Consider the following 26,649-nt stretch of genomic DNA (forward strand, 5'->3'; position numbering starts at 1 on the left):
TTATCCTACAGGCTCTTACTGGGTTGTTCCTTATCTGACGTTTCCGACAGAGCCTCCAGAGCAACAGGAAGGGTCTTGTCTGCAGGGTGGGGACTGCTGCTTTCCAGGGCCGAGAGCTTTGCCTGAGGTTCTATACTCTTCCCTCAGAGTTTTTGCAGGGTGGGAACCTGGGAGAGTGACTGGAATAAGCGACAATTGGCATATTGAGGGCCAGACCTGGCACCCGTGGCCAGCCACAGTGGTTACAAGCCAAGCACCTCACGGGTTCAGGAGAGCCCCATGCACTTCTCTCAGCCTTCCCACAGTGGCCCATAGACAATGGCAGCAAATCTCTGCTCTCCCCTGCAGTGGCTGCCCACCACTTTTACTGACCTGAAATGCAATGCCTTTGCCTATATAGCTAGGTTATTTTGGCATTGCATGGTGACCACCATGGAGAGGAGCTAAGCTTGGTTCTTATTCAAAAGTGCATTGCCACTAAAATTCTGCCCAGTGGAGAGCGGCTGGCTGGAGAGTCAGTGGGGTGGAGGTGGGGGAGTTAATTGCATAGATGTGGCCATGTTGGGGTGGCAGTCATAATGGCAGCACTGTGCCAAGGAGCCCCTGAGATCTGGCACCAGCTCTGCAGCAAGGGCACTTTCAAGGCCTCAGCTCCACTCGAACATGGCGATTTCCAGTGTTGCTCTTTGCACAGCCTGCTCTGCTTGTCCTTCTGAAGGTGTGTGTTGTTTCCTTGATAAGTTACGCCTCATGAACGGCTGCCATCATAAGGAGACCACCTCTCCGTGTCTGCGCCTCCCTGTTGGGACTCACAATGGGAGTAACAGGTGGTGGAGCTCTTCAGGGGGTCTGGCATTGCTTGGGCTCGGCAGTTACATTTCCCTCTGGAGCAAACAGATTTAATGAAAAGGAGCAAACGGGGCGGAAAAAGGGACTGAAAAACAAGCAAACACCCAAGACCTGTTTCTTGCATTTTGCAACTTTCATTAATGCACCTGTGTTATTTTTAATCAACACATCTTGTATTGTGCAGGACTCTGCTACAGTCTCGAAAGTCCTCCTGATCAGGAGAACAAACAAGGAGATCTAAGAGCTGAAAATGCTAATTCCACAATAAACCAACTTTTCAGTTAAGGTTTTAATTTTAACCCATCCTGTCTTCAGGAGATTGTAAGAAAATGTGTTTGGGGAAAAAGCTCTGAAACGAACCATTAATTCTTGGTACCTACAAGACACCCCTTAACAGATAACACATGAGTCGTGTTCGTTTGCCAAAGTCTAGATTATTGTCTTTGTCTCCATAGCTCATTAAAGTGCGGCTTCCACATTCAGGTGAAAATTGCCAACTATTTCTCCCTCTGTCTCTGTCTCTAAGGAATGATGGTTTGTATTTCTGACAGCATCATGCCACTCAGGAGGCTTGCCTACCTCTGACCTGCTTTTGCTCCCTGAACCTTAGATCCAACATGTAAATACTGGGAAACAACCAATATAAAGGGAAAATAAGAAATGGGAGGACATTTTTATATATTTCATTTATTTCAAAATATTTGGGCAAAATCTTCCCAATGCAGCTTATAGCAGAGCAAAGACATATAGATTGTAGTAAAACCACAATCCAAAACTAAAAATAATTGCTATTACATTATTAATAATTTGTCAGGTTTTACACGAAGGTGCCTGAAATAATATAATAATAATAATATTTATTATTTGTACCCTGCCCATCTGGCTGGATTTCCCCAGCCACTCTGGGCGGCTTCCAACAAAAATCAAATACATTAAAATATCACACATTAAAAGCTTCCGTAAACAGGGCTGCCTTCAGATGTCCTCTAAATGTCTGGTAGTTGTTTATCTCTCTGACCCCTGATGGGAGGGCGTTCCACAGGGCGGGCGCCACTACCGAGAAGGCCCTCTGCCTGGTTCCCTGTAGCTTTGCTTCTCGCAGTGAGGGAACCGACAGAAGGCCCTCGGCGCTGGATCTCAGTGTCCAGGCTGAATGATGGGGGTGGAGACGCTCCTTCGCGTATACAGGACCGAGGCCGTTTAGGGCTTTAAAGGTCAGCACCAACACTTTGAATTGTGCTCGGAAATGTACTGGGAGTCAATGCAGATCTCTCAGGACCGGTGTTATGTGTTCCTGGCAGCCACTCCCAGTCACCAGTCTAGCTGCCGCATTCTGGATTAATTGCAGTTTCCGGGTCACCTTCAAAGGTAGCCCCACGTAGAGTGCATTGCAGTAGTCCAAGCAGGAGATAACCAGAGCATGCACCACTCTGGTGAGACAGTCTGCGGGCAGGTAGGGTCTCAGCCTGCGTACCAGATGGAGCTGGTAGACAGCTGCCCTGGACGCAGAATTAACCTGCGCCTCCATGGACAGCTGTGAGTCCAAAATGACTCCCAGGCTGCACACCTGGTCCTTCAGGGGCACAGTTACCCCATTCAGGACCAGGGAGTCCTCCACACCTGCCCTCCTCCTGTCCCCCAAGAACAGTACTTCTGTCTTGTCAGGATTCAACCTCAATCTGTTAGCCACCATCTATCCTCCAACCGCCTCCAGGCACTCACACAGGACCTTCACAGCCTTCACTGGTTCTGATTTGAAAGAGAGGTAGAGCTGGGTACCATCCGCATACTGATGAACACCCAGCCCCAACCCCCTGACAATCCCTCCCAGCAGCTTCATATAGATATTAAAAAGCATGGGGGAGAGGACAGAACCCTGAGGCACCCCACAAGTGAGAGCCCAGGGGTCTGAACACTCATCCCCCACCACCACTTTCTGGACACAGCCCAGGAGGAAGGAGCGGAAGGAGGAAGGAGGAGTATAACAGTGCCCCCAGCTCCCAGCCCCTCTAGATGGTCCAGAAGGATGTAATGGTCAATGGTGTCAAAGGCCGCTGAGAGATCCAGCAGAACTAGGAAACAGCTCTCACCTTTGTCCCTAGCCCACCGGAGATCATCGACCAGCGCGACCAAGGCAGTTTCAGTCCCATGATGAGGCCTGAAAGTGACTTACAAGTAGAAACAAGAAGATTATGAAATATTAAAAATAATTATTAAGCATTGTATAAACATTGGGGCAGTAAAACAGTCATACTTAAAACAACACAGGAACATTGCATATTAAAAAGCAGCGTCAGCAGGGAGGAAGTGTTCAGACTCTTGTTTAAAAGCCACTACAGTCAAACCTCGGTTCCTGAACGCCTCCGTTATCGTATGTTTCGGCTCCCAAACACCGAAAACCTGGAAGTAAATGTTCCGGTTTTCGAACGTTTTTTGGAACCTGAATGTCCGACACGGTTCCGCTTGAGTGCAAGAAGCTCTTGCAGCCAATTGGATGCCACACCTCGGTTGTCGGACGTTTCGGAAGTCAAACGGTCTTCTGGAACGGATTACGTTCAACAACTGAGGTTTGACTGTAACGTAGAAGCCATGCATACTTTGCTAGTGAAGGAGAGCCATATGCACCTGTCTCTAGTGGCCACAAGTTTGATGGCAGGCCCCCATGCAGGGCCTTTGAGGTTAATCTTAAGGCCTGAACTGGTGTGAGTATCCAAATAACCTGGTCCCAACCATTCAAGCCTTTAAAGGTGAACACCAGCACTTTAAAATGGGCCAAGAATCAGGACATGAACAGCAAGCCAGTGTAACAGGTGTTATGTGCTTTGAATAGCTAGTCCAGTCTTCATCAGCCTGGTGCCCTCCAGATGTTTTGGACTTCAGGTGTGGCTGGGGCTAACATACCCTCCAACATTTCTCTGATGAAAATTAGGACATCTTATTCAACAACAACAGTTGTTGTTGTTGTTGTTTGTTGTTGTTATTATTATACCTTGCCCATCTGGCTGGGTTTCCCCAACCACTTTGGCAGACTTTGAACACACATATATAACAACATAAAACATTAAAAAGAAAACTTCCCTATACAGGCCTGCCTTCAGATGTCTTCTAAAAGTTGTATAGTTACTTATCTCCTTGGTTTGGGAGGTGCATAATTGAGCTATACCCTCCAACATTTCTCCGACTGAAATAGGGATGTCCTAAGGAAAAGCAAGACATTCAAATGAGAAACCAGGACAGCTTCTGTAAATCCAGGACTGTCCCTGAAAAATAGGGACACTTGGAGGGTCTGGGCCAAGGAGAGTTATAGTCCTAGTTGTAGTTCTGTTGTGGCCCAACAAGTGTCTGAGCAACTGTATTTTGCACAAGGTAGATTTAAAGAGCATCTGTCCAAGGCAGACTTGAATAGAATGTGTTGCGGTCATCTAGTGTGTGTGTAATGACGCAAGGACCACTTCCTCCAAATAGCTTTCTGTAATTCTAGAGAGAGCCACCAGCGAAGGCTTTGCTTAAGGAATGGGTCTGGTATCCAATCTGTATGTTTCATATAGCTTTGTGAAGAACCCAGAATTTGAATGGCATATTGTGTTTGTGTAGGTGGCAGCTTGGCTTTTTGGCTGCAGAACTGAATCAAGCTTGTTCTCTGGAGCAAGTGAAAAGCCCAGTGAAAAGATCCAAGTTGGTATGGAGATTTTGGCAACCCTGTTTCTAGGCCACCCTGTGCATGGGAATGGGCTTGCAGGGTGGAGTGATGTGCTGTCACCACCACCCAAATTAAAAATCAAAATCCCTGAACATAGAAAAGTAGGATGTAAGGGGATTTCTTCAAATATGGAAGGACCTGGCAGCAATCTAAAGTGATAACAGCACAGGAATAGATTTAGACCAACAGAGCAACCTAACATTATCCAGAGTAGACATCTGATGCCAACAGGGAAAGGGAGGTACAGCTTCTGGCTCCTGCCAGTCACAGCCTTTTCTTGCTTTCTTACCCCCAGGCTCCCTTTTCTTCGGCAGTAACCTAGGTTACGCTAGTTTTCAGCTGAGGCTGAGGCCAGGCAAGCTTGACCTTCTCTGGTGCTTCCTTCTGCTCAAGTAAAATTATTATCTATTAATAGGATCATATGAGCATTGAAAGGCACAATTAACTTCCTTGCTCTGGCGGTGAAATGTGAGTTCAGTTGCTCTTCCGAGGAGGAAGCGTTTAATTATGTGTTTTGCCAACCCAACTGCCATCCTTGTAGATAAGCAAGGGCAATTCTGGGCGTTGATTGCAGAGGGACAGCAATTTGCTAAGGCACCTTTCTTGTTCTGCTCTGTCAACTCCATCCCTTCAACCAGAACTTGTATGATCACAGAAGCTGCAGTGGTACCTTGATGTCAGCAAGGCCTCTCTGGGTAGGAGGCTGGTAGTTTACTGTTTTCAAAGTGGTGGGAAGTTATGAGGCAAAGCTGCTGGGGTTACTTCTCCTTTGGATGGGGGAGCACTGTGAGTTGTCTTGGATCCAACGTCCAGCATGCATCGAAGAAATTGTATATAGTCAAAACCCATTGAAAAAGCCTGAAAACACCCTGTTCCACCCCCGTTCTGCCTTTTTAGTGATTTTTCAGTGATGTTTTATGATGTCTCCAGGTCACTTTGGGGTACAGTGCGATGCACATATACACAGTCGCACACATACAGTATTGAATGCGTGTAAACTGGGGGCTGCCTGTATGCTATTTGTATAAAGGTTAAATGTTGTTAAAGATAGCTTATTAACTTTGCTCCACTAAACATGATTTGGTTGTTCCCACTGCATTGCAGTTTGCATTGAAATGCAGATTTGCAAAGGTGGTGATTAAAAAATAATAATTCACCAGTGAATGAAATGAAGATGGTGGTGCTGAAATATGGTCACAAAATATGACTTAAAGATGCTACACTTTGAAACCAAGTGTTGTGGGCAGAAATTTCTAAGCAGGTAGAGCATTCTGCAGATGGAATGGGATCTTTTGATAAAGGGTGGTATATAAATTGAATAAATAAAAATAATAGAATACTAGGATTGAATAGTTGCAAGGTACCTCCAAGGGTCATCCAGTCCAACCCCCTGCAATGCAAGAATATCCACTAAAGCACCCATGACAGAGGGCCATCCAGCTGCTTTAAAACCTCCAAGGAAGGACAGTCCACAACCTCCCGAGGGAGTCTGTTGTGCTGTTGAACAGATCTTGCAGTCAGAGGCAGTAGCTTGCTACTTCTCAGCAGTCTTCTGTGGCCTTCTGCTTTCCTTCCACACCCACCAAACTGCATGCCCAGCCAGTGAGTTTTGCATTATCAACTGCTTTTTCTCAATCAAACTAAAAGGCTTCCTTAAAAAAAAAATCTGCCCCCACATTTATTTAATATTAAAACAAATCCTTTAAAAAAATGTAGGAACACTAAAAGGCTTCCTAAGCAGCTTAGCTAGGCAGTTTTGTCTGGTAAATTGTCCAGCCGTCTCATGTCAGCTCCTGCTTGGATTCCCCACCCCCCACCCCCCCGTCAACCAGAGCTTCCCATCTTTCATGACGGCAGCAAGTAGTGGCCTCCGGTCCTGGCTGACCAGCACTGGACTGTTTCTAGGGTAGTAGGATTCCTAGACCAGAGCACAGCAGGCAAGTTTGCTTTTGTCTTTCTAGAAATGGCGCCATGATCACAGCAGCTTGGAACTGCTGAGTATGTGTGAAGTCAAACGGTTACGTAAGGAAAAACAAACCAAAGCTGCTGGCTTTTGTAAGCTGTGTGCACTTGACTTTCTCCTGTTGCACTGGAGTGTGTGATTCTGGAGGTTCACGCTAGGCTTGGTTGCAGGGGGACGGGAGGACGAAACTGTCCTGGTGTGTGTTTGTCCCGGGGTTCTCCCCCTCCCCATGCACAGTAATTTCTGGCCTTGGCTAAACAGGCTCTTTGGTTTGTGGGAAGAAGCAGCTGCTGGTAGCCAGGGGGCAAAATCTTAATACTTCCACTTGCTGAGATCATTTCTGGGCAGTGTTCCCACAACAGACCCAGGCTTGAAATGTGTTTCCTCACATAACTTTTTCCATTTTTATTCCGCTCTGCTGGAAATGGAAGTTTGCGTTCCTTTGGCTGATGGCGAACATCCATCAAGGTGACACTTCCCCTCCTGTTTGTCATGAGCCAAGAGGGTGGCGCAATGGCCCAAAGCAATGTTATTGGAACTCCCACGCTAACAAGATGCTTCCTTAACATTTCGGCTTCAAAGGGTAAACTCTGGGTTCCACCAAAAGAACCTTGCAGTCCCCAATGGGGGTGGCTGTGGCCATGATCCGGATGTTAAGGAACTCAACAGGGAACTGTTAACCCACCAAAGGCTCATAGCAGACAGTTACACATATATCCTCATGGCCAGCTCGTCTTCCTGCTGCTCATTTGCTGGATCAATGTTTGTTTGCTTGTTTGTTTAAAACAATCTTCACTGGTTTTTAAAATAAATACTAGAACCATTAAACACTTATCCACCAGCACATCTAATGGTGTTTGTTCTATCCATTGACTTTAGACATAAGCTTCCACATTCAATTATAGTCAAACGTATTACTTAACGTAACCTCCAGTGAGAAGATTGAGCAGTTGGTATAACAAGGTCTTGATTTGGGTTGGGTCTTGTTTGCAGCTAGATCCCCTCTGTTCTTCTGAGTAGACCATTCCTCATGAGGGGACCTCTGGCGACAGAGCCATCTGGCAGCTCCTATGGAGACTCCAGCATTCCAGAGGATAAAGGAGTTGTGGGCTTCCCATAGGCATCTGGTTGGCCTTTCTGAAAATGGGATGCTGGACTAGATGGCCCACTGGCCAGATCCAGCAGCCAGGCCCTTCAGCCAAGTCCACTGTAGCCTTTACTCCTGAGGCCGGGGGGGGGGTCACATTAAGGCACGGCTTGGGGTGTGGTCAGAGAGATTACTAGGAAGCCCAAGTGAAGCATCCATGTTGTGGGTTCCTTCACACTCCCAGCTGTACTAGGGCTTCCTGTGGGGCCCCAGTCCTCCTCTTCTGAAAAGATGGTTCTGGGATCTTAGCTGGCCAACTGCAGAGGGCGTCTCTCCATTGATCTTCTCTTTGTATCTTCGCATGCCAGTTTCCTTCCACTGATGTAAAAAGCTATCTCTGGGTTGGGAAACATTTTGCACATTTTCTGTGTCTCTAAAGGAGCAGGAAAGGGAAGGAAATAAACCAGATATAGATCCAGAAATTTTAGTACTGGCTTCACTGTTTCATTGCCAATATCTCTTTCATAGCTGGTTTTTGGCTGGTGTTGCGCCTGTGATTCCTTCTGCCAACCACACAACTATTAATGGCACAGGACTTTCCTTTTAGTTGCATGTTGCCAAATCCTGGTTTTTCTATGCTTTCACTTGTGGGTTCTCCAGGATGCTTATAAATATCACTTTTCCCTGTTAGCAAACAAAGCAGATGGTCTGATAGCAGATGGAGATGGTCATTAGTCTTCAGAGATCAATGCTACAGAAAGAGGAAACGAGAGGGCCTCTGCTTTGCTCTGTCTCCCGACAGTGCAATCAGTCAGCTTGATAGACAGGCTGGGTAGATGGCATCTTTATTGATTCCTTGAGGAAGCACAGATGATGGAAATTCTGCAGTTGGCTGGTTATATACAATAAGCAGGACCTGCAACAAAATGTTGCTGAGTTGCATCCCACTAAGCTGTAAGGTCAGAGCTGGTTAAATGTCAGCAAACTGGAGGCTCACATCCCAGCATGGGGTCCACTGGCAAGAGCACCCTGGACCTGCTGCAGTATGTAGGTAAACTCAATTGAGGGAGGGGTGTCAAGGGTGTCTTGCCTAAAGGGTCTCCAAAATCCAGAGCTGGCACTATGTTCAAGCAAGCCAGTTCCATTTCTCCCCTGCACACTCCTACATTTCCCATTCTTAATTTGCAACTGTTATGCAGTATTCTAACAGCTCCTGGAAGCCACACTGTACATGCTTCATTCTCATTGGGCTCTTTCAGGTGTTGTAGAGAGTTGGCTCTTTTGTTTCCAAGTGTTGTACCTCTACATACCTTGAGGCTTGCTGACCTCCCTCTTTCTTCTCCTTTTTTAATTCAAATCCTATTGATACTCAGCATATTGAGTTTTGTGGGGTGGGTTCTAATAGGTAGGAGAGGATGTATTAATTACAATTTGTCCCTCCAGGCACCCACATGTGAAATTTGAAAATCCCACCACATTTGAAATCCCACCATTGGCAGCAAAACTACTGTAAAAGCATAGCAATTAGGCTATAAAACCTTGCTTTGAGCAAGTCCATCTAACGAAGTAAGCTGGCTTCCCCCTTCTTATCCCACTTAACAAAGAATCAAAACAGTAAGTAAAGTAAGTTGAAGAGTTTTTTACTTACTTAAAGGTCTTGCCCTTGTTTTCAGCAAACAGCAGGCAAAAATAATTCTAGGTTAGAAAATGCATAGTTGAATTCTAAAATGGAGTCTACACTCAGGGAGACATCCATCTGTTATAAAAATAATGTAACTGGGTCCGTCTCAAAGACATGGTGAAGGAGATATCCATCTTTCCATCAAAGAGAGAGTTACTAACAGGAAGGAGAAGATTTCTTCCTGCCACTGGAAGCAGGGGAAATGACACCACACACAGCTCTCTCTCCATTTATTGCATTCCTGTGGTTTGAGTCTACCTATCTATAAATTTATAGCTCTGGTCATTAGCTCCTAGACTTACTAATTAACAAGAACAGGGGTGCCAACTTGAATAAAATATTGGGGGGGGGAAGGTAAGATGTGGTACATCAACTTAGGGGGGGCAGTCTCCTCAAATATTTTATTGGGGAGGGTACTGAAGGGACCCCAGACCCTAGAAGCTGGCTCCCATGAACAAGAATATGCATTGTTAGTTTTTTGTTTTGTTTTTACTGCAAATCTCCCACAAGCTTGCTGCTAAAAGGATCACAGTGAGGTGTTTTCCCTACTATAAAGGTAGTTATTTGGGATTGCAGCAGTTGGTGTATATTCATACTTTGATGTTCCTACAAATGTTAAGACTGTGCACCCCTTGCTTGGTGGCCTGTGATAGCTAAGAATTGCTGTTGGGCAAGCAGGCAGGGAAGCCTTTGAAGAGGAGCACAGTTTGGATCTTTACGGCAAATCAACTTCGGTGTGCTGCATTTACATGGTACAAACACTGGGAAATGGAATGGAAATGCTTTGTAGGAGTGGAGTGAGTTGAGAATTTGGGGTTTCATTTGTGCTGGTACTAAGACCAGGCAGTGTGGATGTCATTAGCCCAGCCTTGTAAAAATAACCACTCTTCTGTTTGCCTGCGATGAGACTGTTATGATTTGACTGAGCCTAGTGCAAACTTTTCACAAAGAGCACAGATGAAATCCTTTTTATCTTTTGAAAAACAGACAAGGAAAACCTAGTTTGTGTTGAGTAAACAGAGGATTGGCTGGTATCCTTCAATTTCTTCTGGGTCTCTTTGTTTTGGATTCCTAGGGGTGGCTGGTGGGAGTTGTAGTATGGAGAGTGCCCCAGAGCTTTAAATTGTATATATCAGGCATGTCCAACAGGTAGATCGTGATCTACCGGTAGATCACTGGACATCTGTGGTAGATCACCGGTAGATCAGTGGCTCCCCCCAAAGAAGCTAAAAAACTTTGGCTCCCCTAAAAAAGCTCAACATTTTTGCCCTGCACCCCTAAAATGACCTGAACCACCAAAAATAGGGCTTTCCTCCCTAAAAAAAGCTCAGTGTCGCTTTCCTCTTCCCTAAAGAAGCTCAACAACTTTTACGTGAACCCCCCCCCAAAACAGGGCTTTCCCTCCTAAAAAAAAGCTCAACAAAAGGGGGTAGTGTTGTTGTTTGTTTGTTGTGTTTTGCTTTTATTGTATGAATGTGATAATTTTCAATAAAGTTTATAAAATTTAAAAAAAATAAAAGGGGGGGTAGATCACTGCCAGTTTTTAACTCTGTGAGTAGATCGCAGTCTCTTGGAAGTTGGCCACCCCTGGTATATATAAATCACTGTCATTTCGTTGATATTGCTTACATTAATTTATTCAATTACATCAGGATCAATGAATGTTGTAAGAAAAAAATCTGCCCTTATTCCCTTATGGGGTACACAAGAGCCCTTGTAAAGTCCTTTGCAGGTCCTCCATCGGTAGGAGGGGGAAAAAAACAAACAGAGGCCAACCAGAGAATAATTAGAAGCAAAGCAGGTAGTAAGCTCAATCTTTATTGTTCTGTTGCAACAGGGTCGCTTCCTCACACACAGGTGAGCAGGGAAGAACCCCAAACAAAGGGCTGCCTGTCCTTAAAAAGATATTTAAAAAAAAAAATCCCCCCTTGGAGTCCACCTCACCCCCAGAAACCTCACACATACACCACAGAAGAGCTCCAGCCCCAAGCCCATCCCCCAGATACATCACACCTACATCACACAAAAAGGCGTTATCTGGTTGCCTTTTCTCAGTAGCCTGGCCATTCCTTTGAGATGGTAATCTTCTTTAATTCCTGGGACAATTAAATCCCTCAACCCCTCCTTCCTTGCAGAGATCCATTTGGTAAACATTTAGTCAGTTTTGAGAGTCAAAATGGTGTCAAACCTGTCTTCCTGTGCTGCTTCCAACATGTTTGCTTGGAACACTTATGAACATTTATTATATATATATGTTGTTGTTCAGTCGTTCAGTCGTGTCCGACTCTTCGTGACCCCGTGGACCAGAGCACGCCAGGCACCCCTATCCTCCACTGCCTCCCATCTTTCCCAACATCAGGGTCTTTTCCAGGGAGTCTTCTCTTCTCATGAGGTGGCCAAAGTACTGGAGCCTCAACTTCAGGATCTGTCCTTCTAGTGAGCACTCAGGGCGGATTTCCTTGAGAATGGATAGGTTTGATCTTCTTGCAGTCCATGGGACTCTCAAGAGTCTCCTCCAGCACCATAATTCAAAAGCATCAATTCTTCGGCGATCAGCCTTCTTTATGGTCCAGCTCTCACTTCCGTACATTACTACTGGGAAAACCATAGCTTTAACTATACGGACCTTTGTCGGTATATTATATATATATAAAAGACCGTAATTTCTTACAACAATGAATTTATTTTTGTCAGCGACAGCCAACACCTTTTCTTCTTTTTCACTCTTACTAAATTTGCCATAAACCAATCAATCAATAAGCATTATCTGCAACTTCATTCCTTGCCTCCATGGGATCACTGTTGTAACGAATCAGATCTAAGTTAAGGGATGTTCAGAAACCCACGGTGTTTTAGGAGTTAATGGGCACCCCAGTTTGAGTGGCAGGTATCCCATGGGAGGCGGGACATTCCGCTCTTTAAAAGGAGGGAGCAGCCGTTAGTGTTGGGGAGAGTGGTGACTGGAAGAAGGAGGGCGTGGGGCCAGGATAGGTTTGGGTAGGTTAGGATACGTTGAAGATGTGTATATGATGCTGAAAGAAAGAGTTTACACTGTTATGAAACTAAGCTTATAAACCATTACTCAAACAGTTATGTTCTGAAAGAAATAAAGACTTCTTATTGTTGAGCTAAGAAAATATCATCGTTCATTTCGTCCAGCGAGCTATGTATGCTCATAAGGAGGTGAACTCAGGGAAAGGACAAAACTGACCTGCAGGGTGATAGTTTGTGTCTTGGAGTTCCCGCAGGAGGGGCTAGCGGGCGGAAACCCTGGTATTGCCACAGAGTTGCTAAGAGGGCTTAGCTAACTGATATAGTGAGGGATCTAATGAAAGAGAGACCCTGAACTGTGGGCAAAGAAGAGTTTAACCCCTGAAGCCCAGAGCAGAGGATATAACCGGGCGCTGGACAGGAAAACTCCCATTACTAAGAGATTCCCAGATTATAAATAAAAGGGGATTGACATCACAGACGGACCTCAGAGGGACAGGTGGGGTGGATTGAAATTTGACCCAGAACACCTGATTAGAAATTCACTTAGTAACAAGGGGAGAGTGTGAAGTGGAGGTACTGTCAAATTTCAACTGTCTTAGCCCAAGCTTCATTGACATGGAGCTATTTCCCCCTCTGTGCTTGGTTAGGTGGGATTGAAACCACCTTGTGATTTCTGTACTTGTTAAGTTGCCTTCAATTATTTGTGAAATATTGAGAGCTCTATATATATAAAAAAGATGCTGTCTTTTGCATCTACACAGGACTTTTAACAGCAGATTCAGGAATGTGGGGTGCAAGTTTTGTCCTGTGCATCATGTGCCAGACTTAACACTGACCCCAAGGTCTCATTCCGCCTGGCCCATAGCTGGATGTTCTGGACAAAAGTTTGTTATGTTGTCTGTTAACCAAAGTTGGTTTAAACTTTGGTTAATAGCTGAAGATATCTTCCTGCCTTTTTATCTTGTGTAAACACTATTAATCCCAAGAGCTGCCTTTTGCTAACATTCATGGACACCTGCAGGGTATGTGGATTTAATGTGTAACCACCATCCCTCTGGCTTCTAAGCTAGCCTCTGGCATTTCCAACAGCAACATTTACCTTAAATACTCTGGGTTGAGACCCAATGGGGTTGCATCCAATGCTAGTCCTACTTGGAGTAGACCCATATAAATTAAAGGCACAACTAACGTTGGCCCGTTCATTCCAATGAGTCTGCTCATGAATAGAACTTGGTTGACCACAACCATTGCCTGTCTGTATACCCTCTTGAATATAGGTTCTATGAAATTGTCATGTGTGAGCTTAGGGTCCTCCCCCCCCCCATTGCCATAATGTCACTCAAAAAAACAGATGCCTGGATAGGAGGCAATTTGTATCCCCACCAGGGCACTGGCTTCTGCCCAATCCAGTGCTATGCCTAGTTTAATCCTTCCCCACTTTTAACGCCACTGCCAAAATCACTAGGGTCTTGGAGAGCTGGATCAGGCCCCTGAACTGAGAGTTAGCCACCCATGCCCTAGACTTGAAAGCTACAGTCTAACCTACTTGATTTGAAAAGGGCCAGTGAAAATTCCTCAGCTGTCCTTGGGTTACAGGTTACTTAGATTCTGGGGATCCTGGATGAAAATTGTGCTTTGGAACTGGCACGCCCTGATTGCTTGCTTCTGCCCCTCATAACAATTTTTATTTAATTCAGTAACAATACCTGCCTTACCTGCAGCTTACAAATAAATAAACACTGCCTTAAAACAAACAAAGGTTGGCTTAAAAAATGCTCAAGGTGGTGGCCCTGAATGGCTGAACTTGACCACTAAGGGAAGGAGGAGTGGAACACCATTATGGGGTTCTGCTGGGGAACAAGGAATTGCCTGATTCCGAGTGGTATAGGGCTCCAGCTTCCTCAGCCACATTTTTGCATTACCATTGGCATGGTTCTGTTACATCTTAAAATTCTAACCCACATTCTTGCCGGTGCACATCCCATATTGCTGGCTCTAACACTGCAACGTTCTCTTCTCTTAGATCCTTGGGAAGCATTGGACATTTTACACAACTGTCCAGAATGCTGGAGAAAACCATGGCAAGCTTCGGCAAGAAGCTGATCCGGCAGCGCAAAGTGGACCTCAGCTCTGATGAGACCCAGTTAGCTCGTTGCCTCTCCACCCTGGACCTGATAGCTCTTGGCGTGGGCAGCACCCTTGGGGCTGGTGTCTACGTCTTGTCCGGGGAGGTGGCCGTGGACGACGCAGGCCCTTCCATCGTGCTCTGCTTCTTCATAGCGGCTGTCTCATCAGTGTTAGCTGGTCTGTGCTACGCAGAGTTTGGAGCCCGAGTGCCCAAGGCTGGCTCTGCCTACCTCTACAGCTATGTCACAGTTGGGGAGATCTGGGCCTTCACCACAGGATGGAACCTCATTCTCTCCTATATGATAGGTATGTGCCGTTCGGCTCAGAGTAAAGGAGGTGACTTTGAATGAGTAGACAAGAATGATTTCACCTTGAGATCAGGTGCAAAGAAACTGGTTTGCCTGGAGCAATGCATCCAAGAAGCACCCTTCTCAGCCCCCATACCCCTCAGGAGTAGGGGGCCACCTAGACTTACATTACTCATTATTTACAGACTCAAACAGCGTAACAGTTCAGTCACAGTTGAGAAATTTTATGCATAGTTTATTTAAAATATTTTGGGGGCCGTTCCCCCCCCCCGACAGAGCTATATCCAAAAGAATTTCACTAAAAATTACTAAAATATAGAGAGGAGGTATATGGTTCAGAAAGAATTAGCATTAAAACAGCAGCACAGAACTAAAACCACTAAACAGCCAGGAGGTTTAATTTGCCTTGTTAATAATGTTGTGGCTCATTTAATACTCAAAGAAGGATGATTCTCAAATGGGGCTTCAGTGAAGAAGAAGAAGAAAAAGCCTCTGTCCAGTCACTATCTGTCAGGTCTGCGTTAGGGTTGCTCACGAGTAAATCAGGCATGAGTCTCAATTGTATTTTAACAGTTTATTGGTGCAGACTATTTACAGTGCAGAGAACATGGAAACATGACCGTCCTAGTCACTCGCAGAATCCGGGAGTGCCGGTTCCCGGCTGTGACCCCAACATAAGAATTTTGGCACTCCCCTGTCTCCTTTTGACCCCTCTGCACAACTGGGGCGACAGAAGTGGCGTGCTCCCCTCAGAGCGAAACTCACGAAGCGTGTTGGGGCTCTCAGCAGCATCTCCAAGCCCTTCCCTCAGCTGGCTGCTTCCAGCCTGCCGCTCCCCACTGGAGGAGGTGCTGGTCTTTCCGCTTGAGGAGGTCTCACTACTAAGGAGGTGTCTGGGCTCCCGCCCTGCCGAGGGCAGTTCCCTGACACTACCCATCTAACCTTACCTAAATAGACACACCTGGTAGAGAACCTTCTCAGTAGGCATTGCATCCTGGCCAACAGTTACTATCAGCAGCCTCCTGAACCGACTTAACTTTCCAAGTAGTCTTCAAAGGCAGCCCTGCAATACAATGTCTGGTAGTAGTCTAATCTGAAGTTTAACAAAAGCAAGAATAACAGTGGCCAGGCTATCTCTATCCAGAGAGGACAAGTAGCATTTTGCTTTCTTCTGGAGCAAGTGGCTCATATTGATGATGTGAATTGTTCTCCCATATTCATCCTCAGGCATCTCTCTGTGGTGTGCTGAGGCCCACTCACTCTGTATGTGGCTGGAGGTGGCTGAGGTTGTGTTTGTTAATGAAGGGCTCTCCCTTTGGTTTCCAGGGACAGCAAGTGTCGCTCGTGCCTGGAGCTCAACCTTTGACAACATAATTGGCGGCCACATCTCTAATTTCTTCCAAAATCATACTGCCCTGCATGTGGAGAATGTGCTGGCTAAATATCCTGACTTCTTTGCTCTCTTTCTGGTTTTGCTGCTTACAGGTGAGGCAATCTCTGCAGTGGTAAGGCCCTTCTTCCCTGGCAATAATCATAGAATTGTAGAGTGGTGGGGGGCATGAGGACCATCTAGCTCAACCCTTTGCAATGCGGGAATTTCAACTACATCACACATGACAGATGGCCATCCAACCTCTACTTAAAAACATCTATGGAAGGAGAGTCCACAACCTTCCCAAGGGGGTCTGTTACACTGTTGAACAACTCTCACTGTCAGGAAGTTCTTCCTGATGTTTAGTCGGAATCTCTTTTCTTGTAACGTGAAGCCATTGGTTCAAGTGCTATCCACCAAAGCAGGAGGAAACAAACTTGCTCCATCTTCCAGGTGACAGCCCCCCCCCACCCGCCTCAAGTAACTTACTTGTCTAACCTCCCAAGAAGAATGAAAGAGGAAAAGAGCCTCAACAGATATTAAATCGACGCAGAGGTGGAATCAGGGTTCTCCTGAAATATGCCAATGACAAACTGTTTATGGAGTGCTGTAGTTCGGAGCCCCATGAATAGGTTCTTCTGCCCTAGAACATGTTGTGAAGGTGATCATAATCGTTAACCCAGCAAGCCTGGAGGCCTGCTTCCAAGAGACTTGGCATAAATCTGTGCCCCCATCTCTCACTCTCTTTCAGGTTTGCTGTCGTTTGGTGTGAGCGAATCTGCCCTGGTGAACAAAATCTTCACAGCTATCAACTTACTGGTCCTGAGCTTTGTCATCATTGCTGGCTTTGTGAAGGGAGATGTCAAAAACTGGACCTTATCCAAGGAGGATTATCAGAACCACACATGGAAACTCGAGGCTGGAAGCAGGTAAGGGCCCTTCTCCCCTTGCGTAACATCTGCCTGACCATCTTCCCAAGCTTCTGTTAAGTTTAGGATGGGAGGCAGCAGCCTGTCCTGCTCTGTGGAGAATAGCATCTGGGTGCTGATGGCCATCCACTCACTGCTCCCAGTTTTTATTATGGTGCCGTGCAGCACATGGTTTTAGGGCAATGTGACTGGTTTCCCCTCTCTGGGTACTGAGCAGGCACCAAGTGGAGAGGGCACCCAGTAAGCACTTGTCCCACTATAGGAAGGAGGCCTGAGGACTCTGGCAGGTTCCTAGAGTCCTCCTGCCTCCTTCCCTTAGCCTAGTTAGTGCCTTTTCCAGCTTTGGGAAGGAGGTGGGAAGGCTTTAGGACCCTGTCAGAGCCCTTGCACCTTCTTCCTAAAACCCGACAGTGCAACAGTGGGGGCACCAAATTTTGGCCTAGCTCAGGGCACCATAGCCTACCCCTGGCTAAAGTGGGGGTGAAGAGGAAAGGAAGCAGCAGCAGAGGGGAGCCAGTTTGGAGAGGTCCTGAAATGGTTCATGGATCAGCTGTTCTAGAGGGAGATTTAGTTCATCAAGTATACGTATTCCTGAGTGGAAGTGCTGCCCCATCAGGAGGTTGTTCTCCTGCGTTTTGGCTTCCTTGAATGCTGCTGAAGTACATCTTTCTTTCTCTTGCAGCATTGGGCGCTTTGGCAGTGGTGGCTTCTTCCCCTTTGGCTTTGAGGGGGTCCTCTCTGGGGCTGCCACGTGCTTCTATGCCTTTGTTGGATTTGACTGCATTGCAACCACAGGTAGAGTATCTGCATTTGAGGGGTGTGGTGAAGAGGTGAGAAATTCCCTTCTGTATTTCCACATACCCTGGAGCACAGGCAGGTGTGCAGTCAAGAGAGAGGGAAATGCCATGCTCAGCAACTGGGGGTGAGCTGCGTGCATCAACAGGGCCCTCTGACGTCTCTGCTCTTCTCCCAGGGCAAGGCTGAGCTGCTGTTCCATACTGTGCTTTCACACAGTACAGAAATAAGTCATTAGCAGTGCAACTCCGTGCAACAGTGCACTGCCTTAGCTGGAAGTTCCCAAGACCCACTTCACATTAAATAGTTCTCCTGCCTAGAGATGTTCTTTGCCTGAGTGGTAGATTTGCAGAGCAAGTAAACCACCCATGCACTGTGCAGATTCACATATTTGAAGTAATGTGTGGTGTGAATTGTGTGTGCAGGGTGGGGGTCCAAGGCTCTGCCTGTCTTGGGTATAGTAAATGAGAGAGGAATTTGCTGGAATCTCATCTGAGTTGTTCTGTTCAGTCTGCATTTTAATGTGAGCCTAGCTCATTCAAACAAGTTACATAAATCAAAACACAGCTGCCTTTTCTGAATTTGGTGGCAAAATTCTCCAGCAAAAAAGGGGGGGGGTAATTGCAGAGATGCAGCCACCAGGGCAAAACTGTGCACAGAAAAACATATATATGGGGACAAACACGCATGAGAAATGTCATGGTGACTTTAAGAAACAAGCACAAAATAATGTGGAAATGGGACAAACTGCATTTAAGATTAAGAGGTGAGAGGATAATTGACTGAGAGAAACTGAAGTTGATAGTTTTCTGCTGTCTCGACCCCTTTCTCCAGGTGAGGAAGCTCGGAACCCTCAGCGCGCCATGCCCATTGGCATCATTGCCTCACTCCTGATCTGCTTTGTGGCTTACTTTGGGGTTTCTGCTTCCTTGACCTTGATGGTGCCTTACTACTTGGTGAACAAGGAGAGCCCCCTGCCTGATGCCTTTAAGGCTGTGGGGTGGGAGCCAGCCCGCTACGTAGTAGCCATCGGCTCACTCTGTGCCCTCTCCACCAGGTAAGGGATAAGGAAAAGCAGCATGTGCTGAATTTTCTACTGCTATTACATAGGAAATGTGAAGAGCTGTGTTAGCTCCAGTGTCTGATCCTCGTAGTATTGCATATGTGGACCCAGTATTATTATTATTATTATTATTATTATTATTATTATTATTATTATTAATGAATTAATTAAATTTGTATACTGCCCTTCATTCATAGATCTCAGGGCAGTTCATGACATAAAAATACATAATAAAAATAAGAACAAACAAACAAACAATCCCCCCTCCCACAACACTTAAAGGTGTATAATGAAGGCGCCAGCGGAACCTCCCTGGGGAGAGCATTCCACAAACGGGCCACTGCAGAAAAGGCCTGTTCTTGAGTTGCCACCCTTTGGACCTCTTGTGGAAGAGGCACACGAGGAAAGGCATCAAATGATCTTCTCAGGGTCTGGGTTGGCTTGTAACAAGAGAGGCGGTCCTTGAGGTATTGGAGGTCTGAGTCGTTTAAGACTTTCTAGGTCAAAACTAGAATTGGGCCCAGAAGCTAATTGGCAGCCAGTGCAGTTGGGTCAGGATCAGCATAATATACTCAAATCATCTTGCCCTGGTGAGCAATCCTGGCTACCAAATTCTGCACCAGCTGAATTTCCAAACCATCTTCAGATGCAGCTCTGCATACAGTGTGTTTCAGTAATATAACTTAGAGGTATCCAGAGCATAGACAACAGAGGTTAGGCTATCCTTGTCCAGATAGGGGTGTAGCTGGGCCACTAGCCGAAGCTGATGGAAGGCACTCAGCACCACCAAGGCCACCTGAGCCTCAAATGACAGCAATGGGTCCAGAAGCACCCCACAAGCTGTGTAACTACTCCTTAAAAAGAAGTGTAACCCCATCAAGAGCAGGCACCAACAGTATCTCGGTCATATCTGGATTGAACTTCAGCTTATTGGCTCTCATCCAGCCCATTACCAAGGCAAGACAATGGTCCAGCACTTCTATTGCCTGACCTGCAAATAATAGCCTTTGCCAGCCCTACCTGAAGAGCCCAAGGACTGAACCCAGAACCTTCTTCATGCAAATTGTGTGCTCTGTGGCATCCCCATTCCCTTCATCAGTCACGGTTTTCCTCTTAGTTTAGTTGGTTCCAGCATTTAAATCCTACTATCCTACTGTTGGAAGGGTAGCTAACAAACAGAAGCTTGCCCAGTGGATAAAATGCCAAAGAGCTGTAATCTATAAAACAAATAAAAGAGCAGATAAGATAAATCAAATCCTCAGTGATACTTTAAAAGACCAGCTCTGGTTTTAAAGCAGGCAACACAAGGAGTCAAAAGGCTATTAAATGCCATTAAAGACTCAAGTGAAGTGGGCGCACTTTGCCTAGTACCCTCAAGATTCGTATCAAAGTGTGAGGCAAACATGTCTCAGGATAGAGTTCCCTTGCTGTCAAGCAATCAAAGCAAAACACAGTGTCAGTGAAGTTAACTCTATTCAAGAAACCAAAACAGTGCAGACCTAGTGATCCTGGTAGGTCTTGGTATGTCTTGCTCCAGCAAGGCAGTTGCAAGGACTGAAGGTCCCTGCCATCTCCCACCACTTCCTAAGGCTCCTCCTCTCCAGGTTCTTTCCAAAGCAATCACAAACTGCACCTGTGCACACACCTCCTCTGCTTTGCCCTCTTCATTTCATTGCATGTTCCAGGAGACCAGAGGGTAGAGGAGCTGGTCGCAGCAGGACTGCCCCCTATAGCCTCCACTTCCACCTCAGAGTCTGAAATGCCCCCTGCCTGCTCACTAAACTCTGTTACCCCTTCAGCTTCTGACACCTCCTTCTCCCAGTCTGCTCCCTTTTCCCCCTCTGGCCAGCACCATCATCCCACCACCAGTTTCTGGGCTCGCCGTTGGGTGTACTTCAGCTGGTGCCTCCCACCACTCTGCATCCAGCCAATCCATGACATTACCTAAGCTTGGGACATAGCTTCCTCCATACTGAAAGATGGTAAGGTGGATGTGGGAGTAGGCAGTGTTTTGGACACCCTGGGCTTCAGGCTGCTTAAATCAGGCCATCAACTTGATTTGAACCCAGAAGCAGACCATCAGGATGACTTGTGCTAAGGTGGCCACAGGCTCCATTCATGAGCTGTTGGCCATCTGCATTCTCTTCGTATGGAAGTTCTCAGATATGCCCAGGTCTTGATTTTATGTCTCTTCCTGCCCAATGCAGCTTGCTTGGTTCCATATTCCCAATGCCACGGGTGATTTACGCCATGGCCGAAGATGGACTACTCTTCAGGTTTCTGTACCGGGTCCACAGCCGAACCAAGACTCCCTTGGTGGCTACTGTTGTGTCAGGCATCATTGCTGGTATGGATATCATAGTGGGTCTTTATCCTTTTGCCCTCTACACTTCCATCACCATTACCACTCCTAGTGGTGCAACAATAAAATTGCTAGCAAATTTGAAAAGCTAAGCAGAGTCCGGTATGGTTTCAAGTTGGATGGGGGACTACGTGTTGATATACTTACACTGCAGGGGATTGGACTAGATGACCCTTGGGGTCCCTTACAACTCTATGATTCTATCCAGTGTGGCATAATGGTTAGAATGTTGGACTATGACCTGGAAGAGCAGGGTTAGACTCGCCATCCAGCCATGAGGCTCCCTGGGTGACCTTGAGCCAGTCACCATCTCTTAGCCTAACCTACCTCAAAGGGTTGTTGTGAGGATAAAATGGGGAGGAAGCATGAACCATGTACACCACCTTGAGATCCTTGGAATATAAAGGTGGTATATAAATGTAGTAAATAAATAAATAAGCCAGCCCATGAGTCATGTGGGGCTATTACCTTGCAGGTCTAATGGCATTTCTCTTTGAGCTGAAGGACCTGGTTAACCTCATGTCCATTGGCACTCTGCTGGCGTACTCCTTGGTTGCTGTTTGTGTTCTCATCCTCAGGTGGGTACTTCTTGGAGTGAGCAGCACTCCACACAGTCCATGTCTAGGCCTGGTGGATGCCCCCTTGCAGAAGGACTGACAGGGAATTGCAGTTTCATTTTACTTAACTCTTCTGCTTTTGCTGATAGATACCAGCCTGACCTGTTCGCTCCTTCCAAAGACTTGGAAATGCTTGAGATGAATGGAAGCGAAGAAGAAAAGGTGGTGATTAATCTCTCTCTCCGTGATGGCCAAGTGACCCTGAAAGACAAGTTCACCTGGAGGCGCCTTTTCTGCCCTTCCGGAGATGCTCCAACTGACGTCTCAGGGCGCATTGTCTACATCAGCAGCACAGTTGTCTGTAAGTGCTGGCGTGGGCGGGGCCTAAACTGAGCATGTTTGCTCACCTGGATGGGCAAAGCTGGAGTGCACCTCAGGGGTGATGTTGAGACCCTGCTGCTTCTCAAGGCAGAGCTCCAGTTTGGCTGTGCAGATAGATGTGGGTGGGTGGGTTAGCTCAAAGCAGTAGAGCATAAGTGCTGCATGTTCTGGCTGATATTTCCAGTTAAAACAAGAATGAGGAACCAGTGGCCCACCTATTGTTGATGGTTAGCGCTGTGATTCTCAAAGGGTGTGGTATGCCACACTGATGTGGCAGGAGAGGATAGCAAGTGTGGTGGGAAGATTCAAGGACAACCAACATTATATTTTGGGAATGATATGTCTTATGTAGCTGGATTGTTTTATACTTTCTGGATGTCCCATATTATAAAGCAGTTGTGTTCTATGTTATAAATCAAGTACTGCTGGAAGTTGTTTTTGTTTTCCCATTTATCAATCAAAAAATCATTGTGGTGCAAGCAAATTTTTATTCTGAAATTGTGGCCCAGAGGAAAAGGTTTGTGAACCAGTAGGTTAGAGTTTAGGCAAGGACATGGGAGAGCAGGGGCCAGATCCCCAGTAACCTGGGACCAGTCACTGCCTCTCAGCCCAACCTACTTAACAGGGTTGTGGCGAGAGTAAAATGGAGGGGGCACAACTATGTGTGCCACCTTGAGCTCCTTGGAGGAAAGGTGGGCTACAAATTGAATGAATGAATGAATGAATGAGCCTTCTGTCTTCTCTGGCCCCCAACCATGCGAGTTGTGGCTGATGTGAGTTGATGTCCAGCTTCTAGAGGTCTCCGCCCTGAGGTAAAAGATTCTCAGGTGGAATGACGGGGCAGTTTTCAGCTCTATAAATCTGGCTTTTGGTGGTCTTGTCTTGCAGCTCTGATGATCACCACTCTCTGTGGCATCTTGGCACAACAGTCGGCAGCTCTCCTGCAACGCAGCATTGGCTGGGTTGTTGCCTGTGTGGTTCTCCTGGTCGTTTCACTTGTTGGCACCATCATCATCTGGAGGCAGCCAGAGAGCAAGACACGCCTCACTTTCAAAGTAAGAGTTCTGGCCAAAGGGCTGCCTTTGCTTGTGGGATTTTGGGACACTTGCATGTGGCAGAGCTGGATTACCTCAAGCTGGCACATCAGCGCTTGCCAAACAATCTTCTGCCATTGCTGGATCTTTTTGGGGAGAGATAAGTCATCACATCTATAAGGTCCGCTGGGTGGTTGCTCATGAGTAAACAGCCAAAACTCCATCCTGTCTTTTAGCAATTTTATTGTGCATACTATTTACAGTGCAGAGCTACAAGTTCATGTCTGTATCAGTCACTTGCAGAATCCAGGAGTGGCCCCTTCCGGCTGTGACCCCAACATAAGAGTTTCGGTATACGAAATCTCTGCCTCCCCTCCTTACATTTCACCCCTCTGCACACTTGGGGCGACGGAAATGGCTTCTCTCCCCCCTTGCCCGCAGGGCGAGGGGAGTGCAAGGTCTCTCCAACATCCCCAGAGCCTCTGCTCTCCAGCTTCTGAGCTGCCTGCCCCTCCCCACTGGAGACATCGCTGCTTCCTCTGCTGAAGGAGGAGGTGCTGCTGGTCAGGTGGGGTCGGGGCTCTCTGTAACATCCCGAAAGCCCTTCCACCACCCTGCGCTGGGCTGGGGACAGTTCCCTGACACATCTTTCTCACATTTCAGAAGTAATGTGTGTGTGTTTATTTCAGTTACAGGTAGGTAGTCGTGTTGGTCTGCCGTAGTCGAAACAAAATAAAAATTAAAAATTCCTTCCAGTAGCACCTTAGAGATCAACTAAGTTTGTTCTTGGTATGAGCTTTCGTGTGCATGCACACTTCTTCAGATACACTGAAACAGAAGTCACCAGACCCTTATATATAGTGAGAGGGTGGGGAGGGGTATTACTCAGAAGGGTGGTGGGAATGGCCAACCACTCTCTAAAGTTTGGGAGTATTGTGCCCTCTACACTGCACTTAAGACTTTAGTTCAGCTTAATTTACAGGACCCCTCTTGTTCTTGCTGGCCTTTGGCTAGGGTTGGGGGGAAGGTGATAGGGCTCAAGATGTCCCTTCCTTCAGGAAGTGTTATGTTCCAGCCTGCAGGAATAGACTAGGGCTTTCTGTTCCTTGTCGAATTACTGGAGATGGCAGGGCAGTCCCAGAGATCCATTGGATGATCCTTTGTTTGCTTCCTTCAAGTCTTGAACTCTGATGAGGGAAGTAGAGGGGGGTTCCCAAGTACAATAGGTTCGCATCTTACTGCATGCAATCAACTTGTGTGATTTCAACCTTGTGTGGTTGAAGCCCACAAATTAATTTCACACAAGTTGGAAAGTTTAAAAGCTCCTTTTGCATTGGGCTTTCCTGATGCAAAAAGAGCTTTTAAGTTCCCAGACTTGCTCACCAGGCTCTGGGAGGCTTTAAAGAACTTGTGGGAACTTGGACGGTCCAGTGAGTTCTTGCGAGAGCAGCCCAGAGCTTTAAAAACTCTCTGCCTTGTTTAGAAGATAAGGATGGTCATGCAGGAGCAGTTCCAAGGGAGCAGTTCAGGTGTATGCATTTCTGCAGATATGTGCCATCCCCAGAATGTAAACCCCATGCAAGGCACAATTGTACTATAGTATAGGGGGAAATGAAGAATTTGCAATCTGCTCTAGGGGAACTGAGTGACATCCCTTCTGCAATAGCATCTGTTATGAGAATCCTCTTCTTCCAATTGTGTAAAAAGCAATGATTTCCCCAACCTACCCCAGCAACTGAAACTATCCCTAGGGATAACTGCTGCATGTTGTAGGTACCTCTTGACCTGTATCTATGATATCACTCATGACTTAGCATCACAACCTGCCCCCTCTATGCCTTTGAAATTTTGCAAGCAATATTCTTATACTTCCCCACAGCTCCCACCAATGCAATCTACTTGGATGCAGTCTTCCAGTTGAGTGCTCAGCCACTGTTAATTTAAAAGCAGCAGCAGCCTCCTGCTTCATTCTGTAAAAGAGAAAGACAACAGTCTCCTTCTGCACAGCCTCACTATTTCAGGAACATGATGGAACTGATGGGAGGAAAGGATTTTCAGGAGAGGGTCTTTGGAAAATATTGAGAAGGCCATTCTTTCCCCATGCTGCTTCTCCCCTCCCCTTAAATACCATTACTTGGAGACTGGAAATTTGTACTGGAGGCACAATATAGGGCTTGGTCTAAGACTGTGCTTCACCAGCTCCTGCTTTTAGGCCCCACCCCCACCCCACTGCCTGGAAAGGCCCGATTGAAGACCAGGCTAAGCTTTAATCCTAATGGAAACTGTGGGTGGTAGCTAGTTTTTCCCAAAAGGCAAGGTGTTTTGCATCCTCTTGCATTGGGCCTCCTTGTCTTTTACAGGTCCCTGGCCTGCCACTGCTTCCCCTCTTCAGTATCTTGGTGAATATCTATCTCATGATGAAACTGGATGCAGGTACCTGGGCCCGTTTTGCTGTCTGGATGGCAATAGGTAAGGAGCCACTCTGTGAAAGCTACCATAACAGTAATCAGTCCCAATCTCACTTGGTGGTCCATTGCTTGGTTGCTAGGGGAGGCTGGCTGTGGATGCTTTGTGACCATTGGGCTCCATTTCTCTTCTAGGCTTTGCCATCTATTTTGGATATGGGATCCGCCACAGTGTACAAGGACAAGTCACTCCACAGTCTCAGATAGTGGCAAGCAAACCTCTCCAGCGGGCACCATCCGACCTGAGCCAAGATAGAGATATCTGAGAAGAGGATGTGGTTCTTTCCTTGTCCCTGCCTCCTACCCACCACAGGTCCCCTTGAGCTCTACCTGCCTCCTACGCCACCCTAGGACAAGCAGATGACAAGCTCTTGGGCAAATGGTCTCTCCAGCATGCTGCAGTATATCCAAGTCAACCGTGTCATCCTGTAGAGCAGGAGGGGAGAGGAAACACCAGCAGGAAGTGGGGCAGACTCAAGGGAAAGCTGATTCTTCTGCTCTTAGGGGAAAGACAACCCTCAAGCAAAGAAGCTGCCCCTCCCTTCATGTCTGTATTTATTCTCTTTGGGCCGTGTTGGCAAGAGATTGCCTTTCTCACATGTAGATGTATGTGAAAGTGTCAGTTTGTCTGCAGTCCAAAAACATGTCTCTAGACCCTGAAGCTATAAGTATTTGTTGCTCTCCTGTTCATTGTTTGTATAACGTCAAAACATTGATGTTTTGTACAATTAAAACTCCAAAGGACCATTTTGTAAACAATAAAAATGTTTTTTTTTTTGTTATGTTGGTCATACTTTGTGTCAATTTACTTTCTTATTAAGCTCTCTTTCAACACACCTAAAAGCTAAAATACATGCCTCCATAAAACACACAATTATTCCGGGGCTTCTGGCAATCTTGTCTTAGGCCATTCAGTAGTCCAATGTGATGGTGTGGCAGAAGCGCTTGAATAGATTTTGTTCCACTGCAGTGGAATATCTTT

General features: G+C 46.5%; 2 protein-coding genes across 3 annotated transcripts in view; both read left to right on the forward strand.

The window, feature by feature from the left end:
- LOC117039853 (nuclear cap-binding protein subunit 2-like) overlaps positions 1–14,351 on the forward strand; it is a 35,706-nt gene extending 21,355 nt beyond the window's left edge. Inside the window, exon 5 of the mRNA XM_033137133.1 lies at positions 14,298–14,351. The gene's annotated coding sequence lies outside the window, so the exon portion shown is untranslated. The remainder of the gene's footprint in view (positions 1–14,297) is intronic.
- The window catches only part of SLC7A3 (solute carrier family 7 member 3), a 40,993-nt gene extending 14,544 nt beyond the window's left edge, over positions 1–26,449 (forward strand). The window contains exons 1-12 of one of the 2 annotated variants that reach the window (XM_033137131.1): positions 14,304–14,707; positions 16,036–16,194; positions 16,833–17,010; positions 17,693–17,805; positions 18,640–18,862; positions 21,076–21,215; positions 21,706–21,808; positions 21,937–22,148; positions 23,057–23,223; positions 25,082–25,118; positions 25,563–25,671; positions 25,803–26,449. In XM_033137131.1, the coding sequence (XP_032993022.1) occupies positions 14,338–14,707; positions 16,036–16,194; positions 16,833–17,010; positions 17,693–17,805; positions 18,640–18,862; positions 21,076–21,215; positions 21,706–21,808; positions 21,937–22,148; positions 23,057–23,223; positions 25,082–25,118; positions 25,563–25,671; positions 25,803–25,923 (1,932 nt within the window). In that variant the 5' untranslated portion in view covers positions 14,304–14,337 and the 3' untranslated portion in view covers positions 25,924–26,449. Of the gene's footprint in view, positions 1–14,297; positions 14,708–16,035; positions 16,195–16,832; positions 17,011–17,692; positions 17,806–18,639; positions 18,863–21,075; positions 21,216–21,705; positions 21,809–21,936; positions 22,149–23,056; positions 23,224–25,081; positions 25,119–25,562; positions 25,672–25,802 lie in introns of those variants that run through there. The other variant, XM_033137130.1, reaches the window with a different exon arrangement.
- Positions 26,450–26,649: the final 200 nt, after the last annotated feature.

This window comes from Lacerta agilis, chromosome Z (assembly GCF_009819535.1).
Source record: "Lacerta agilis isolate rLacAgi1 chromosome Z, rLacAgi1.pri, whole genome shotgun sequence".
In the NCBI taxonomy this organism is placed as follows: domain Eukaryota; kingdom Metazoa; phylum Chordata; class Lepidosauria; order Squamata; family Lacertidae; genus Lacerta; species Lacerta agilis.